This window comes from Molossus molossus, unplaced genomic scaffold (assembly GCF_014108415.1).
Source record: "Molossus molossus isolate mMolMol1 unplaced genomic scaffold, mMolMol1.p scaffold_m16_p_1, whole genome shotgun sequence".
Lineage (NCBI taxonomy): Eukaryota > Metazoa > Chordata > Mammalia > Chiroptera > Molossidae > Molossus > Molossus molossus.
The window spans coordinates 111,497,078-111,514,612 of record NW_023425344.1 but is presented as its reverse complement, the minus strand read 5'-3'; the positions used below and the strand labels follow the sequence as shown (position 1 = coordinate 111,514,612).

The window sequence follows — 17,535 nt, the reverse complement described above, 5'->3', positions numbered from 1 at the left end:
TCAAGATTTACTTAATTAAAAGTCAGTAACTGAATCCTAAATGATTTCTCTCCAATTATTAAACTTCAGAGTGAAGCTCGAGCCAGGATAAATCTGATAACGTAAGAAATAGCTATTTTATCTAGGCAAATCAGCTTGAAGGCTTTGTGGAGTCAGCTACATTTCTAAGTAGTTATCTTGAAAATTGACGTTTCTGTGGCTGACGTTACATGTGGCTGATGTTTCATTGGGGTCTCCCGGATCGCATTTCTATCCAACGCAGGACAACCAAGACTTGGACAAAGGGTGGATGGCTGGCACCTCACGAGGAAGACTGGCCTGACTTCAGGCACTTTCCTGTTCCCCAGGGAGCCAGCTGCAGCTTTCCCTTGTAGTTGGAGGAAGCTCAGTGATGCACAGGAAGCAGGACATAAAAGCATTCAGAGCTGTTGCCTGAGGGAAAAGGGTGGACCAAGAGGCCTGTGATTTTCAAAGCAGCAGTCCACAACTGCCCTGAAGCAGTGAATTCATTTAGAACATCCAATGAGGTTCCACATGGACCCATTTTGTCTTTTTCTCTAAAAGCAAACTGAGCATTTTTTCATATGTCTCTTGGCCATTTGTATGTCCTGTTTGGAGAGGTGTCTATTTAGCTCCTCTGCCCATTTTTTAATTGGTTCTCTGTCTTCCTTTTGTTGAGTTGTATGAGCACTCTATATATTTTGGAAATTAACCCCTTATCTGATGCATCATTGGCAATTATGGTCTCCCATATGGTGGGTTTCCTTTCCATTTTGATGATTGTTTCTTTTACTGTGCAGAAGCTTTTTAGTTTGATGTAGTCTCATGTGTTCATTTTTTCCTTTCTTTCTCTTGCCTTAAGTGTGGTATCAGTGAAAATTCTGCTGCCCACTATGGAAAACACTATGATGTTACCTCAAAAAGTTAAAAATTGAACTGCCATTTGACTCAGTGACCCCACTTCTAGGAATATATCCTAAGAAGCCTGAAACACCAATCAGAAAGAATATATGTACCCCCATGTTCATAGCAGCACTATTTACAATAGCTAAGATCTGGAAACAGCCCAAGAGTCCATCAGTAGATGAGTGGATAAAGAAGCTGTGGTACATGTACACAATGGAATACTATGCAGCTGTAGGAAAGAAAGGTCTCTTATCATTTGAGATGACTTGGATGGACCTGGAGAGTATTATGCTAAGCAAAACAAGCCAGACAGAGAAAGACAAATATCACATGATCTCACTTATTTGTGGAATATAATGAACTAAACAAACTGATGAACAAAATTGACCCAGAGATAAACCACAGAACTTATATGCATGTATGCATAACCAATGGACATAGACAACAAAGCTGGGGAAGGGGCGGGGAACATGGGAAGGAGGGTGTCAATGGGGGGAAAAGGAGAAACATCTATAACAAAAACAAATTAATAAAAATAATTTTAAAAATAAATAAATAAATAAAAGCAAATTGAATTTATGATTTTATTCCCTAACCTCAGTTATGTAAAATCTTTTAGTATTATATTTATGTTATGCAAAAAAAAATCTTAATGGTTTTTGGAACATGAGTTGTGTGGGTGTTTCTCTTTTTCTATTTGTTTGTTTTGACTAACACACTCAATTCAACTCATTTTAGCTCTCCTAATTTGAAACACAGCCTAACTTAACATAGACTGTGTATTTACTCTGGTAACATTTGGGAAGCATAAAACTAAAATACTAAAAGAAAGGTAATTTACTAAAAGTAATTTAACAGCTAATCAGTAGCTAAATTCAGTAGGAAAAGGCAATACAATGTATAAAGAACTTAGGATAATGACAATTTTATTCTCTTTCTATTTATTTTGTTTTATTTAGGTATTATTGAAAACACCATATGTATGTATCATTAGTCCCAGGGCGGTTCATGAGAATCATTCTTGTCAACTTTGAAATTTCAAAAATGATTTACTAAGCAAAATGATTTGATCATACCAATTGATACAGAAAAAGAATTTGAAAAGATCCAACACACATTCATGATAAAAACACTCAGCAAACAAGGAATAAAAGGGAATTTTCTCAACTTGATAAAGAGTATAGAAAACATTCCAGTTAAAATGACACTTAATGGTGAAAAACTAAATGTTTTTTTCCAAGATTAGAAACAAGACAAGAATATTTTTTCTCACTGCTCTTATTTAGCATAGAATTGAAAACTCTTGCCACTGTGATAGTCATGGAAAGCAATATACACACTGGAAAGAAAAATGTAAAATTGCTACTATTTGTAGATGTAAGAATCCCATGGAATATGCACAAAAATTCCTAGAACACTTATTGTGAGTTCAGCAAAAATTCTGAATGTAAGAGAAATATACAAAAATAGATCACATTTATATCTAATAATAAACACATGAAAACCAAAATTAAAAACATAATGGCTCCGAAGAAAATGCTATACTTAGGTATATACAATAAAACATATATAGGCTCTATGTGCTAAAAATTACAAAATGATAAGCCCTGGCTGGTGTGGCCCAGTGGCTGGGAGTCATCCCCTGCACTGAAAAGTCACTGGTTCAATTCCCAGTCAGGGCACTTGCCTTGGTTTCAGGCTTGATCCCCAGCAGGGAGCATGTAGGGGGCAGCCAATCCATGTTACTCTCTCACATCGATGTTTCTCTCTTTCTTAAAAATAATGATAAAAGAAATGAAAGAAGATCTAAATAAATGAAGAGACATATGTGTTAATGGATTGGAAGAGTCAACACAGTAAAGATGACAATTATTCCTAATGCATAGGTATAATGCAACGCCTATCAAAACCCCAGCAAAATTTTTCCATTAATATAAGAAAGTTTATACAAAGTTTACATGGAAAGGCATGTGCCTTCAAATAGCTAAAACAATCTTGACAAAGAAGAATAAAGTAGGAGGAATCAGTCTACTAATATTAAAGCTTCCTATACAGCAATAGTAATTGAGACAGTACAATATCAGTGGAAGATTAGACAGTTAGATTAATGAACAAAGAGAGAACCCAGAAGTAGACCCCCACAAATATGCCTGACCAATTGTTTTACAAAGGTGCAAAAGCAATTTAATGGAGGAAAGATATTTTTTTTTAACAAATGGGGCTAAGCAATTGGACATCAGAGGCACAAAAGTTAACTTCAACCTAACCCTCAGACATTACACAAAAATTACTTTAAAATGGATCATAGACATAAAACAAAAAATGTAAAGCATGAAACTTTTATATGAAATCAGAGCAGAAAAATCTTTAATACCTCAGGATAGGCAAAGATTCGTTAGCACTGACACCGAACGCAAGATATATAAAAGAAGAAATTGATAAACTGGGCTTTATCAAAATTAAAAACGTTTGTGCTAAGAGAGGACTTGTTAAGAGGATAAAAAAGATAAGCTATGGAATTGGGAGAAAATATTTGTAAACCACATAGGACTACTATTTCAGAATATGTAAAGAATTCTCAAAACCCAATAGTGAAAAAACAAATAATCCAATTAGAAAATAGGCAAAGGATATGAATAAATATTTCAGCAAAAATGATTTACATATGACATAAAAAGCACGTTAAAATTATTAGGGCCCTGGCCGGTTTGGCTCAGCGGTTAGAGCGTCGCCTGCGGTCTGGAGAGACCCAGGTTCGGTTCCTGCTAAGGGCATGTACCTCGGTTGCGGCTTGTCCCCGGCCCTGGTTGGGTAGTGTGGGTGGCGACCACTCAATGTGTCCCTTTCACGTCAATGTTTCTCTCTTTCCCTTTCACTCTATCTGAACAAAATATCAAAAAATGTCCTCGGGTGAGGATAAAAAAAAAATTATTAGGGAAATACAAATTAAAACCACATTATCATCTGGTAATCCTGGCCAAAACGGTCACATACACATGCGGTGATGGCTCATTGTAGAAAGCAGCACTCTACAGTGGGTGACAGGGTCGGGGGTCCCGAAGTATGGATAGCACAGAAAGTACTCTTCAGTGACTTTCTAACCAAAAGGAGATAATCCAGATGACAATGGAATAGCATCTTAAAATTGTGAATGAAATAAATGCCAAATTATAATTCTATATTTAGAAAAAAATATCCCACAACATTTAAGACAAAATAAAGCTTTTTTCAGAAAAACAAAAACCACAAAAAGTTTTTACCAGAAGTTTTGCAATAAATCAAATACCACTAAATGGAGTTCTTCTAAAAGAAAGAAATTGATCCCATGTGGAAACAGAAATTCAGGGAAAACAACAACAATGGTAAGTATATATAATTACTGATTGTTTAAAACAATGAAAATATTTTATTGCTTAAAATATACATAGAATATAATTAACATTATATAAAGACAGGAAGTGGGTAATTGAATTTTAAAGGTTTTAAGGTCCTTGACTTATCATGAAGTAGTAAAAGGACTCATTTTAAGTTAGATTCTACTGACTCAAGAGTGAATCCTGTGATCTCTAATGTAATCACCAAAAGAAGAATAAAATAATGTACAAATAATTTTTAAAGAGTAATAAAAACTGATCAATTCAAAAAGGCAAGAAAGAATAATTTTACTTTTTTTATCCTCACCCAAGGACACTTTTGCATTTACCTTCAGATAGAGCAGGAGGGAGAGAGGGTGAAGAGAGAAAGAGACACATCGAGTGGTTGGCACCCACACGACCCCAACAGGGGCTGGGGACAAACTGCAACCAAGGTACGTGCCCTTAGCGGGAACCGAACCCGGGACTCTCTGGTCCACGGGCCGATGCTCCAACTGCTCTCCCTCCTTCCCTTCCAGTCTATCTAAAAACCAACAGATAAATATCCTCAGATGAGAATTAACAAAAAAAGAAAGCTAGGGAAGCAATACTGTATCAGAGAAACTAGACAGGAAGGCAAGAAGCATTGCAAAAGAATATTGAAGAATGATATGAGTTCTCAGAGGAGGCAGGTGGGAGAGGAGTGATGAGATAAACCGAAGAAGGTGACCAATGGACGGGATCGGGAGGAGGGTGTCTGGTGGGGGGAAGGAGAAACATCTGTAATAAAAATAAATTAATAAAAATTGCAAAAAAGGCTGGAAAAAAATGAATGATATGAGTCAATTCACTAGCAAGATATAATAATTTTAAATGTATATGTACCATATTAAAAAGGACAAAACAGTTACAGGATAGCAAGAAGCTAGAAAAATTCCAAGGCAGGAGGCATAGGGAAACTGAGACAAGAACATTTAAGAAGGCCATGCCCTGGCCGGTTTGGCTCAGCGGTTAGAGCGCCCGCCTGCGGTCCGGAGAGACCCGGGTTCGGTTCCCGCTAAGGGCATGTACCTTGGTTGCAGTTTGTCCCCGGCCCTGATTGGTCGTGCGGGTGGCAGCCAATCGATGTGTCCCTTCACATCGATGTCTCTCTCTCTCTCTCTTCCTCTCTCTCCTTCCCACTCTGTCTGTACAAAAAAATGGAAAAATGTCCTTGGGTGAGGATAAAAAGAAAAAAAAAAAGGCCAAACAGTTAGGCAGCCTGCAGCCAGCTTGTAAATAGCAAGCCCTTCCCCTTCCCCTAGCCAAGGACGCTTGAGAGCAAATCATTGTCTCTCCAGAGAATGCAGACAGGAGGGAGGAAGGGAAGGAAGAGTGAGTGCCCTCTTATCTCAGCCCACACCCTACAGAGAAAAGCCAGCAGTCTCGGGAACTTGGCAAGATAAAATTGGCGGATACTTCTCACACATTTTGGGAAAGCCACAACAAAGTAAATGGAGGACCTTGAACATTAATCTGTACCAAGATATTTGGCAGAGGAGTTTTAAAATCTATAGACAGAAAAGTATATAAGGCAGAAACCCCACCACCCCACTTGCTCTTCAGATTAGCTGAGAGCCCATCTGCTAATAGATTTGCTTGCCTTGCTTCTTTAATATATGTGCATGTTTTATTTTCTTAATAAATTACTTTCTTAATACATTGGCTTTAGCACAACTCAGTCATCTGGAGTCACTCATTTGAATTCATTCAGAGAGGACAAGACTGAGGCGGGAACAGCTCCTCCCTCTGACTCAAGGACTGTCTGAAAACACCTCTCCTGTGTCTGCGAGCGGTGCCTGTAACAACTCTAGCCCAGACCTTTTTATTGAGCTTCTAATTCTCATATCTGACTTCCTACTGAACATCAGCTGGATACCTTAAAGGCACTAAATTTTCCCAGTCAAAACCAAAAATTATTATTTCTCCTATAAAACCTAGACCTCTTCTGGAAATTTTATATTTGGTAGTGGCCTCACGGAATACTGTCCAGAAAGCTTGGGATCATCATTTTCTTTCAGTACCCTCACTACCTTGTTCAAATACTCGTGTCCTGTTGATTCTATATCTAAAGTCTTTCTCCTTTCAATCCCCTTAATCCTCTTCTTTATTTTCACATTTGCCACTGCTATTGCAATCCTTTTCTAATTTCTTCCTACCTAAAATTGCTGTCCCTTCAAAACACCATCTTCACCTGTGCAAGAATGTGCTTTCCAAAACAAATCTAATTAGGTCACCGTACTCTTCAGCTCAACACAACCAATGGTTTCCCTTTGCATCGGAGACAAGAAGCCATCCACATCTAGCCCTGCTCATCTCTCCTGTCTCAGCTTCTGTTGTTCTCCACCTTATACCCAAAGCATTGCCATACAATGTGCAGGTCACTTTGTGGCTTCCGAAACGTGATGCATCTGTGACCTTGTACACGTGTTATTTCCCCCATGGAATGTGTGTTTCCCAGTGAATGTTTTCTCATCCTTCCAAGTTAATACTATATATGGCTAAAATGTGTTGCATGCCAAATGGGAGCCAGGAAATGTTTTAGTATAATCTTCACCACAGCCCCGTGAGGTAGTTACTTAGTGTGCCCATTTTAGAGAGGAGAAAATCAAGACAGAGGACAGGTCATTTGTCCAAGGTCAAACTTGGGATGTAGAGGAACTGTGTTGGACCTTAGGAAGTCTAGCTCCAGAGCTTACATTCATAACAATTTCACTGCATTTCGAGATTCACAGTCTCTGTGCTGCTTTCTCTAACAGTGTCATGTCCTCTTCAGTGTATGGAAAAGTACCGCGGATCCTTTCTTTTCTGTCCTTTGCACATACTTCTGTCAAAAAGCATTTACCATACAGAATTTACAATTATTTGCTGACTCTTCTACCTAGTAAACTTCTCAAGAATAGGAAAAAGCTCATTGCCTGCATAATAAGTAGCTGGTGAATATTATTGAACAAGAAATGAAAGAATGTACAGAAAATATAAATAGTTCTTACTAGATGGATTTTTGCTTTTTAGTCTAAGTTTAGAAGGGAAATTCTTTAAATTAAATATATTTTTTGATTTATAAAGTTGTTACTATATTATAAACATTATGTATGTATGCATGTTTATGAGTGTATGTGTATATATAATTTTTTTAAATGACTTAATCTGTTTTTAAAGATAATTTAGTTGACTTTTGTGGCATATTTGATTGTGAAAAAACAATTAGCAGATCAACAATAAAAATATCACTAAAAGATTTAAAACTCTGCCTAAGGGGTAGATTTTTAGTAGGAAAATGCTTCTCTAGCTAAAAATTTGCAATGATAAATTATGTTAGGTCTGTTACTTAAGAAAATTTAATTTCTGGGTACTAGATTTTAGCAGGCAGAGCAAATTTATTAATTTGTAAAATTCAGGACACATTAGTGTGCAGCAACACTATTTTTAAGAAGTAAAACTCTATTTACTCAACATCAGCAATTACAAAGTCACAAGTTATCACCAATTTGAAAATGTTCTGTTTAAAGAGATCAGCAATGTGAATAGCAATGTGCTACTTAGTAGACATAAAATAGGTTAGAAAAAAAAATGTGGAATTCATAAAATCAGACCAAGCTTCCAATAGCTTTTTAATAATAATTAAAACAAGGAATTGTTTTATTGTTCTTGTTGATATATTAGGTTGTGCAAAGTGGTATGGATATTTCAACTTTTACCACTCTGGTAAAGAATTATTTTCCCAGTTCTGCCCAAAATTTGTGAAGGGACCTTGGCAAGTCACATTATTTCTTTTGTGACTTAGTTCCTCAATTTGTAAATTAAACTATATGATAAGAATACCAATCGGGGAGCCCTGGCCAGTTTGCCTTGGCGGTTAGAGCTTCAGCCCTCAGACCAATGAGTTGTGGGTTCAATTCCAGTCAAGGGTACATACTTGGTTTCAATTCATCCCCAGCCCTGGTCGGGGTCATGCAGGAGGCAAGCAATGTCTCTCTCTCACATCGATGTTTTTCTCTCTCTCTCTCTCTCTCTCCTCCCCCCCCCCCCACTTTATCTGAAGATAAATAGAAAAACATCCTTGGGTAAGGGGAAAAAAAATACCAATCAAGGATACATCATTAAAATAAATGTCTAAATGCCTTCATTTTATTAGACTCCTGTGGTAAGGAAGTTTCTAAATTGGAGGTTATAATATGGAACTAGAGTTCTTTTGTTATACAGAGGTTTATTATTCTTATATTTCAATTCAATTACAGTTTGCATAACTGTGGTAATTCTTTACAATTATGCTATGCAAAGCTGATAAAATATGTGACATTTGTCTGTCAACATCAAAAAGATAACTGGCTTTTACTACATATATGATATATCTTATACTATGTATAAATAATATTTATATTTACAAATAGTATTATATTGAGATATTTCACATATAAATAGAATATTATTAGTAACTATAAATATTATTTATAATATAAACAGTATAATTATTTAAATATCTTCTACATTATAAAATGTATATTATCTATATTACATATTTATATAAGTATATTATGTAAGGTTTATAACATAAGTATAATGTATATAAATTATTATATAATATATAACTATAATATGAAATTATAGTATATAATAGAAATGTTATAAATATACTTACACTGTGTTATACTATTTATAAATAGTATATTCATTGAAATATATATTGTATCTTTCCTTGTGGAAGGAAGGAGAGAGTGACCGCTATAGTTATGTACAACATTTAGATACAATAGGATATTACCAAATATACTCTTTGGGACTCGGTACAAATTAGACTGCTGCCCCTTGTAAGCAGGCCATGTCAAATGAGAAGAGATAAGTGGAGAAAAGTAGCCCTCTCTGCGCAAAAGAAGAAGAAAAGGAATGACTTGCCTCTCATTCCCCCAGAACCTCCCTTGGTCCCTGGGTTGCTGAAGGCCACAGAGATGATTTGGGCTTATTAGGATCTGAATGAATTCGGAGACAGTAGTGCTTGGTTAAATGCTTGGCTTTACTCTTAGGAAACCTGCAACCCAGACAAATCACTCCATCTCTTCACCTCTTACTTCCTTCTTTGTAAACAGATTGTCCCTGCCTTTGGGGTGGTTGTGAGGAGGAGAGGAGACAGCCTGTGCAAAGCGTCTCCTGTGGACGCTGCAAAGCGGCCACTAGCACTCTGCCCTGGGATGTTGTGACCAGCCTTCCCTTGGGAGTGAGAATGTAAAGCTATCACACAAAGTTCACAGACGTTCTCATATATCAGAATGAAGAGACAGAATACAGTCCAATCGCCCTAATCATGTTTTGTTTCTAAACAATTGATTTACAGCCAAAGAGGTTTTTTTTTAAAATGTTTACTGCTGACCAGACATAGTTTGCATGCTCCTGGGAACACTACACAAAGCCAGGCCGACCTGGGTAAGAATAACGATTATTACAGGGAATCTATGGTTAAAAAAATTCAACCCCAAATGTCCTATTATCTGAGACAGAACTGGGTTACATTGCGGGGAGGTCTGGTATGGCCTAAGTTATAAAGATGAATTGTTTCCTAGCTCTTGTTTAGCTGAACATTTTTCAAAGTGTTATCTTAATTTACCATGAACTCACTTTTATCACTTAGCTTGGTCTCCACAATACCATCTGCTCTTATTTTCCAACCACAGTCTCCGGTCAAGGCCAGGGGCGGCAATCTGGCCATGTGGGGAGGGGGCGGCACAGACCCTGATGCTGGAGGCATTTTAATAAAAACTCTCCTTTCTTTCTGCTGATCTGGAATTTTACTCTTGTCTACTTGCTTTTGTAAGGTTTTGGTGAACTAAGCATTTGTTAGTTTCTTTATCACGTTTCCACATTCTCAGCTCAGCAAAAAAAAAAAAACCCTTTTCAGTAAAACACACAAAGGATAAACTGCAGATAACCTTGTCTTTGGCATCAGCTCCCAAGAGAAGTCCAATCACCAGTGAAAGTGACAAGACTTAAAAAGGGCGGAAATAAGCTTAGTCTGGTTTTCTGCAAACAGGTTTACAATTTCAGCTTATCCCTTTCTCAGACTTTATCGCAGGGGGCAAATGACATTAAGAGAACAGACAAACAACATTAGTTTCGAGTAATACCCCCATTATTGCTAAACTCGGAGCTATTTGAGCAGTGACTTATACAATTATTCAAGCTATAATTCAGCTATCTTATTGCACTTGTACTTTTAAGAGTAATGTGGTTTGGCAGCGTACACCAGGCTGCTAAGAAGCACACAGAGACATATACACAATGCTATTTAGTGTCATTGAATCATTTTACATTTGCTCTTTTATTGTTTTGCTACAGAATTTTAGAATGCCGTGTAAGGTCCAAGCTTAGCACCAAAACTGTGAAACTTAAAAATAACTAGAAGCCAAAGGGAATTTGACATGTTCTTATATTTTTCTCCATTTCTTATGACCATATTTTCCACCACAGGGGCCAGTCCCGTCAGCTTTCCCTGTCTCCCTTTCTGTCTTCTCCTATTCCCTCTTACAAGTGACCCTTGTTCAGCTCCCTCAACGTCCGTCACAGCGCCTGTTTGCCTTCAGCACGTTTGAGAGACATTTTGCAGATATTAAGGTTGCAGGTAAAAATTCAGAAACCAGACACTCATGACCCAAATGTTGAATCTGATCCTATAATCCTAAATCTCTAAGAGTGAAAGGGATCCAATTTCCTATGCCAGGCAATAGCTGAACTATGTGAACCGTAATTGCATTTTGAGAGTGAAGACTATCTAGATATAATATCATGTATGACATGTTGAATATACTACGTGTAATATAATGCAGTTATGAACTAGGCACAATTTATTCACGTATTCTTGATTTTGTCCATACAGCCAATGTTGCCACAGTGACAATTTTGTGCTAGGCCTCTGCAAGGCCTTAGAATTTATTGGAATTTAGCTTTTGATTTCCGATTTAAGTTATAAAACATGCTTTAGGGTTTGCTGGTAAGATTTCATTGTAAAATGAGTAAGAACCAGAAATCATTGTCCCATGAAGTGGTGCTGTTGATAATAATGACCCAGCACCTCCTCCCCCACTTCAGAGATAAGGTGGGGTGGGTCATGGAGCCCCGTGGAAAGCCAGGACTTCATTATTACTTTCTAATACAAACAGTCTTTCTCTTTGACATGTACAGTACTTTACCGGAATTGCCTACTTCATCCCCATCACATTCTTAAAAGATAGAAAGTGGTAATACTTCAAAGTGATCTTTTTTTAGTGGGCAAAATTGAGCTCAGAACTATTGGAGGACTTTTCTGAAGCATCGCACCAGGCGATGACGTAACGAGCAACTGGGTTCTGGCCACCTGCTTTCTGGTCCACAGCTCTTCCAACCTGGCGTGTTCTCGCCTCGTGGACCGTGGTTTGCTTTGTCCTTGTTAAACGTGCACTTTGGTATTTTTGCCTTATTTTTGTAGCAAAGGTCTGTGAGTCTGACCTAAGGCCTCCTGACTCCTTCTCTACATGACAACTACTCTGGATGAAGACAGACAGACAGTGTCCTCATCCTCAGCATGGGGGCTGTAGGCAGCAGGGGCCAGGAGTGTTCATCATGTGTCCAGGACTTGCAGCCTTAGGTGATGTGAACCTCTAGTCTCTGATATCCCCTTGTCCCTAATAGCATCTTCTCCAGGGCAACGCCCTTCCCTTCCAGGACATGTCATCCTAAAGGGGTTACACATCACACTCTCCCGGGCAACTCACTGATCCAAATGCCGGCAAACTTCATACCTAATTGGGCCACGTTCAGATTTTGACCCTGATATTTTGCCAAAGTGTTACACAATGCATTGCTTTACAAATGATTGTGGCACTACACAGTAAATAAATGCACTGTAAGTCCTCGATCTAACCTATCTACCAGTTTGGTGTCTAATGTGATGAGCACGTCGAATAGGCTAACTGAAGCATCACTGTGTCACGAGACCAGAACAGTAAGAGGACGTGGGGGCTTGGCTGGTTTAAAAACACGCTTGTCGATCTGAGATGCTTCGTGAGTGATGCAGGTGAGCAAGGTCATGCCAGAGCCGACCCTGTGGTAAAGGAGGCGCAGAAACTCAACTAGCAGAAGTTCATAGAGTAAAGGGTACTTGTGAGGGTCAATTCTGCACTGCAGAGCATGCCCGCTTCAGCCAAACTCACCGGATCGATGGCTTTTAAACTTGATGAGATCAGAGGCATCATTAACAATCAGATGAAAGCGATGCACTCTCTGGAGGAAAATGCTCAGATTTGCAGATAATTCCAGGGTTTCACACATCCCTAAGGCCCAGCATGATCATTTTGCTGGTTATCAGTCATCGGGGATCAATTATTCATGCCGTGTCTGAGTGCAGGGAGCCAGGGGGAGGAAGACTGCCGCTGCGGTCAGGGGTCAGCTCCTGCGCAGCACCTGCTCTGCTTTGCCCGCCCTGGCCCCACCGTGTGGGCCCCCACAGCTGCCGCTCCATGAACAGACCCAATTCCACTACATATTTAGTTCTTAACAACAAACTTGAGGATATCTGCCCCAAATGTGTTCAGACCCATTAGCAATGCAAATATAACACATGCACAAGGAGACATTTACCTAATAATCCCATAATTATGGGAGCTGGCTCTTTACTGATTTCTGCAAAAGTAAAGCAGATGTTTATAAAGTACCGCCAAGTGTGTAATCTAAATAATAAAACTGCAAAACTTTAGTGTTTTTTTTTGTTTTTTTTTTTTTTTTTTTATCCTCATCCGAGGACATTTTTCCATTTTTTGTACAGACAGAGTGGGAGGGAGAGAGAGGAAGAGAGAGAGAGGGAAACATCGATGTGAAAGGGACACATCGAGTGGCTGCCACCCGCACAACCCAACCAGGGCCGGGGACAAACTGCAACCGAGGTACGTGCCCTTAGCGGGAACCGAACCCGGGTCTCTCTGGACCACAGGCGGACGCTCTAACCGCTGAGCCAAACCGGCCAGGGCAAAACTTTAGTGTTTTAATTACAGTAAACCTAACTGAGATGTTGCAGACTAAAACGGTCTCCTCTTCATACTGATGATTTACTCTGTGAAGATACTGTTTTCCATGTGGAATCGACAGTGTTGGAAACAAAACCCCACTGTTTGGTCCACAAAGTTGCTTTCTTCTCTTTACAGGAAACACAGGGTAGTTTTAAATGGATGAGACGAATGTGAAGGGTGCATCCTATTAGCCAAGTCTAGGACTTTTATCCAGATCTGTAACTAAAAGATTTCATAAACCCCAGAATTCATCTACTCTTCTTCCTCCTCACCTTCTCCTCACCACAGACAACAACCAAAACGAGACTGTAGTTACGCAAAATGACCCGTCAATTTGTATGTGTGGTCTTGAGAGCTTTGTGACACCATACAATTCAACAAAATGACACTTAGGTTTTCAATAAAAAATTACCGCTGAATGCCCGTCTGGTGTGGCTCAGTGATTGAGCATCCACCCGTGCACCAAGAGGTCGCCAGTTCAATTCCCGATCAGGGCACAAGCCCAGGTTGTGGGCCAGATCGCCAGTGGGGGGCATGCAGGAGGTGGCCAGTCGATGTTCTCTCTCATCAGTGTTTCTCTCTCTCTCTTTCTCCCTTCCTTTCTCTCTAAAATCAATAAAGAAAAAAAAAATTACCACTGAAAATGACATAGAATGTCTGAATCTTTCCAAGTGGTTGATGGTGTGTGAAGATGAAATAGAGGTAAACATCATCATCACGAAATGCGGGGCAGCACAGTGCTGTATGTAACGAACTCCATTTCTGCTCCCCACTCTCAAGCCTTTGCTTTCACCGTGACGGGGGGGATAGTAATTGCTGAAAGTGTCCCATGCTCAGGGAGAAACAGTGCCTCTGACAGCGTAAGATTTTTCTCCCGTGCTCTTCAGTGGAAAGCACAATAAGTCCAAAAGTGTCTTCTTTATAGCCCAGAAAAACACAGTAATTGAAAGAGGCTAGAGAACACCGTCGACCTGGCCAGCCTCACGCAGATGAGGACGTGTGCAGTGCGCTGAGGCTGTTTCAGTGAGCACGTGGGAAAATATGAGGGAAAAGGAAAACCATCGGAAAGCAAGGAACAAGAGCAAATGCAAATATATGCCATTCGATTTTCAAGTCTGTGCTAAAGGCAAGAGTATGTGCGTTCTTTTGCACAAAAACGATCTCCAAGGGGAAATTAATTTTTCTTTCAAAACAGCCTCGTGTGTTTCGGGCATCACTTCTCTTAGGCAATGCCATTAAGGTGACACTCTCTGTCTGCCCCTGAGACTTGCTTTCCCGTTATTGCTGATACAGCTAAGTAGGGCAGGGGTGAAGGGATTTTCTGATGTGATTTGTCACGATGTCTGTGGCTTATTGGGAAGCCTTCAAAACACAAGGTCTAATTGCTTCCCTCAAGAAATACGCACACACAAAGTAATCATGCCAAATGCAAAGACGTTTAAGCTAAGCTCTGCTATGAATCAGAGGCATGAAGGTTATCCACAGCATGGGGTAAAGAGAAAGAAAAAGTTTGAGCAGTGAGTTAGGATTCCCATTGCAGAAAGTTTCCCAGGTTTCTCTGATACTTCACAGAATATGTGATTTGTTTGGTGAGCTGTTCATTTTCAAAACACTAATCACATCTCTATTCAAATGGAAGAATCAAAATGTTTTCCAGAGTCAAATATATATGACCTTGGATTGTGCCGCTGATGCTGAGTATAGGTAAATAGAGGATTGATTAACTGCCTTGTATGATTTAAAGTTCTTCGTTAATTTTACAGAGATAATTATTTCTCACATGCAGTGGGAATAAATGGGTGCTATTTTTTATTTATCTGCCCATTTAGCTTTTCCTTTTACCTCTAGATAGGGCCCAGATCATTACTTCCACCCCAAATTGTTTCTAAAACTTCAACTTCCTCCTGTATTTCTTCATTTAGATGATCTCACAGGCCCTCCAACCCCAATGCTCCAAACTAAATACAATATTTCCTCCCTAAGTCTTAGTCCCCTAAGGTACCACTATCCCATAGGTTACTTATAAAAAGTCAGCAACAGCGCATGTCCTCATGTAATATATCAAGTTCCAAGCACAGTAGTTCCCCTGTAATCTACCTTCTCAATACCTCTGCGAACTCTGCTCCTTCTTCAGTTTCCATTCCTGCTGCGTTAGTTTGAACCTTCAACATTTCCCATCCAGAATTCTATGACCAGCTTCTTTCTTCTCAGGTCATAGGGTCCCCTGTGCCTGCTCCACATTGATACCCCTCTGATCTTTCCAAAAGTCATTTGGTCATTCAATCTTCACTTAAAATTCTCCAAGACTCTTAGCCATTTTAAGGATAAAGTTAATACAGGCTATGGGACTACTTTCTTGATCTGGCCTTGAATTGCCTTTAGGCTCAACAGCCACAATTTCCATGGATAATAAAATAAGGCTCAGGTCTTATTTGCGATGGTTGTGTAGACAGACTTTACCTTAGTATACTAGAGAAGTACATTTGTTAAGTGATTTAAAAAAAAAATCGGAATATATTATATGTAATATTAAAAAACCAAAACTTTATGTGACATATTCCTCTAAACTTAAATGAAAAGCAACTTTAGTCAGGCGAAAAAAAATTAAATAAAGCAAAAAGTAACAGTCAAGAAAAATAGATTGACACGTCCCGAATTCTTACCCAACGTCTGCCGGAAAGATACCATCCAACCTCTTGCTGTTTGAAATGAATCTGTCTTGAACACCAGGAGCATGCTATTATTGCTGCTTTTCACATGTGGTGGAAGCCTGGAACCACAGAATTGGCCGAGAAGTGGATCACTGATGTCATCACCATCATAAATTGCCAGGTAGTCTTGAGAGCAGGAGGTGGAGAGAACCACATCAAACTCAATGAACCTGTGAAATGAACTTTATTAATACTGACGTTCTCCATTTAGATTTCCATTAAATAGTACCTTTAGTTGTTGTGCAAAAACAAATAAACAGATTAAGAAAAAGGCTAAAAGTAGAACATCTAAGCTGTACTTATTGGAAATATTAGAAATAATATACTGTTTTATTAATCATTACAAAAGCTTAGCCAAACATTTTTGAGTGACTTCAATAAGTCAAAAAGTGTCATAAGCGCTAAGAGGATATATTAAGTATATCTGAGATTACATTTTTTTTCTTATTTTTATTGATTTTTAGACAGAGAGAGAGAGAGAGAGAAACATTGATGTGAGAGCGGAACAATGATCAGCTGCCCCACCAGGGATGAAGCCTGCAACCCGGGCATGTGCCCCAACCAGGAATCAAACCAACTACCTTTCAATGTACATGACGATGCCCAACCAACTGGGCACCATCAGCCAGGGATGACATTAGGTTTTGACAAGTTGAACTGCTATTCGTCATTTCAGCAAAACTTTAGTATTTCAGTCTCATTAAAAGTGTGGCATTTACTCTCTTCTCTTTTTATTTTGTGCCACTAAGAGGACTATCAGCCTATTCTTCACTTACTGAAAGGTGCTAACAGGGCAGAGGAAACGTTGGTTTTAGAAACAGAGCTCCATTCTCATTCTCACAGTCATTGTCTCGCTCTCGCTCTTTCTTTTTTTTTTTAATATATGTTTTTATTCATTTTTTAAGAGAAAGAGGAAGGGAGAGAGAGCTAGAAACATTGAGGTGAGAGAGAAACATCGGTTGGCGGCCTCCTGCACGCCCCCTACTGGGGATCAAACCCACAACCAGGGCATGGGGCCTGACCGGGGATCAAACCAGGACCTCTCAGTCCATGGGATGACGCTCAACCTACTGAGCCCACCAGCCCGGCAATTGTTTCCCTTTTTTAAATGCAGTTTATAGCCCAGCAGTGTAGGTCAGTGGCTGAGCGTTGACCCATGCACCGAGAGGTCACTGGTTCAATTCCCAGTCAGGGCACATGCCCAGGTTGTGGGCTCAGTTCCCAGTGGGGGTCATGCAGGAGGCAGCCCATCGATGTTCTCTCTCATCAATGTTTCTGTCTCTCTCTCCTTCTGCCTTCTTCTCTCTCTAAAATCAATAAAGGAAAAAAAGAAAAGAAAATAGAGTTTATAGTCAAGTTAACTGCAACAATATGCAAAAACCAAACCATAGTGTCTGGCATATAACACATGTTTTTTTTCTAAAACAAAAAACAAAACAAACAAACAAAAAAACACAAAACAGTAATTATTATTATCATTTTGAAAATCAGGAA

The 17,535-nt window shown here is 39.1% G+C and overlaps 1 protein-coding gene across 1 annotated transcript in view; it reads right to left on the bottom strand.

The window, feature by feature from the left end:
• CUBN (cubilin) overlaps window positions 1-17,535 on the bottom strand; it is a 292,271-nt gene that overhangs the window by 29,185 nt on the left and 245,551 nt on the right. The window contains exon 59 of the mRNA XM_036275497.1: window positions 15,994-16,211. Within this exon, the coding sequence (XP_036131390.1) occupies window positions 15,994-16,211 (218 nt within the window). The remainder of the gene's footprint in view (window positions 1-15,993; window positions 16,212-17,535) is intronic.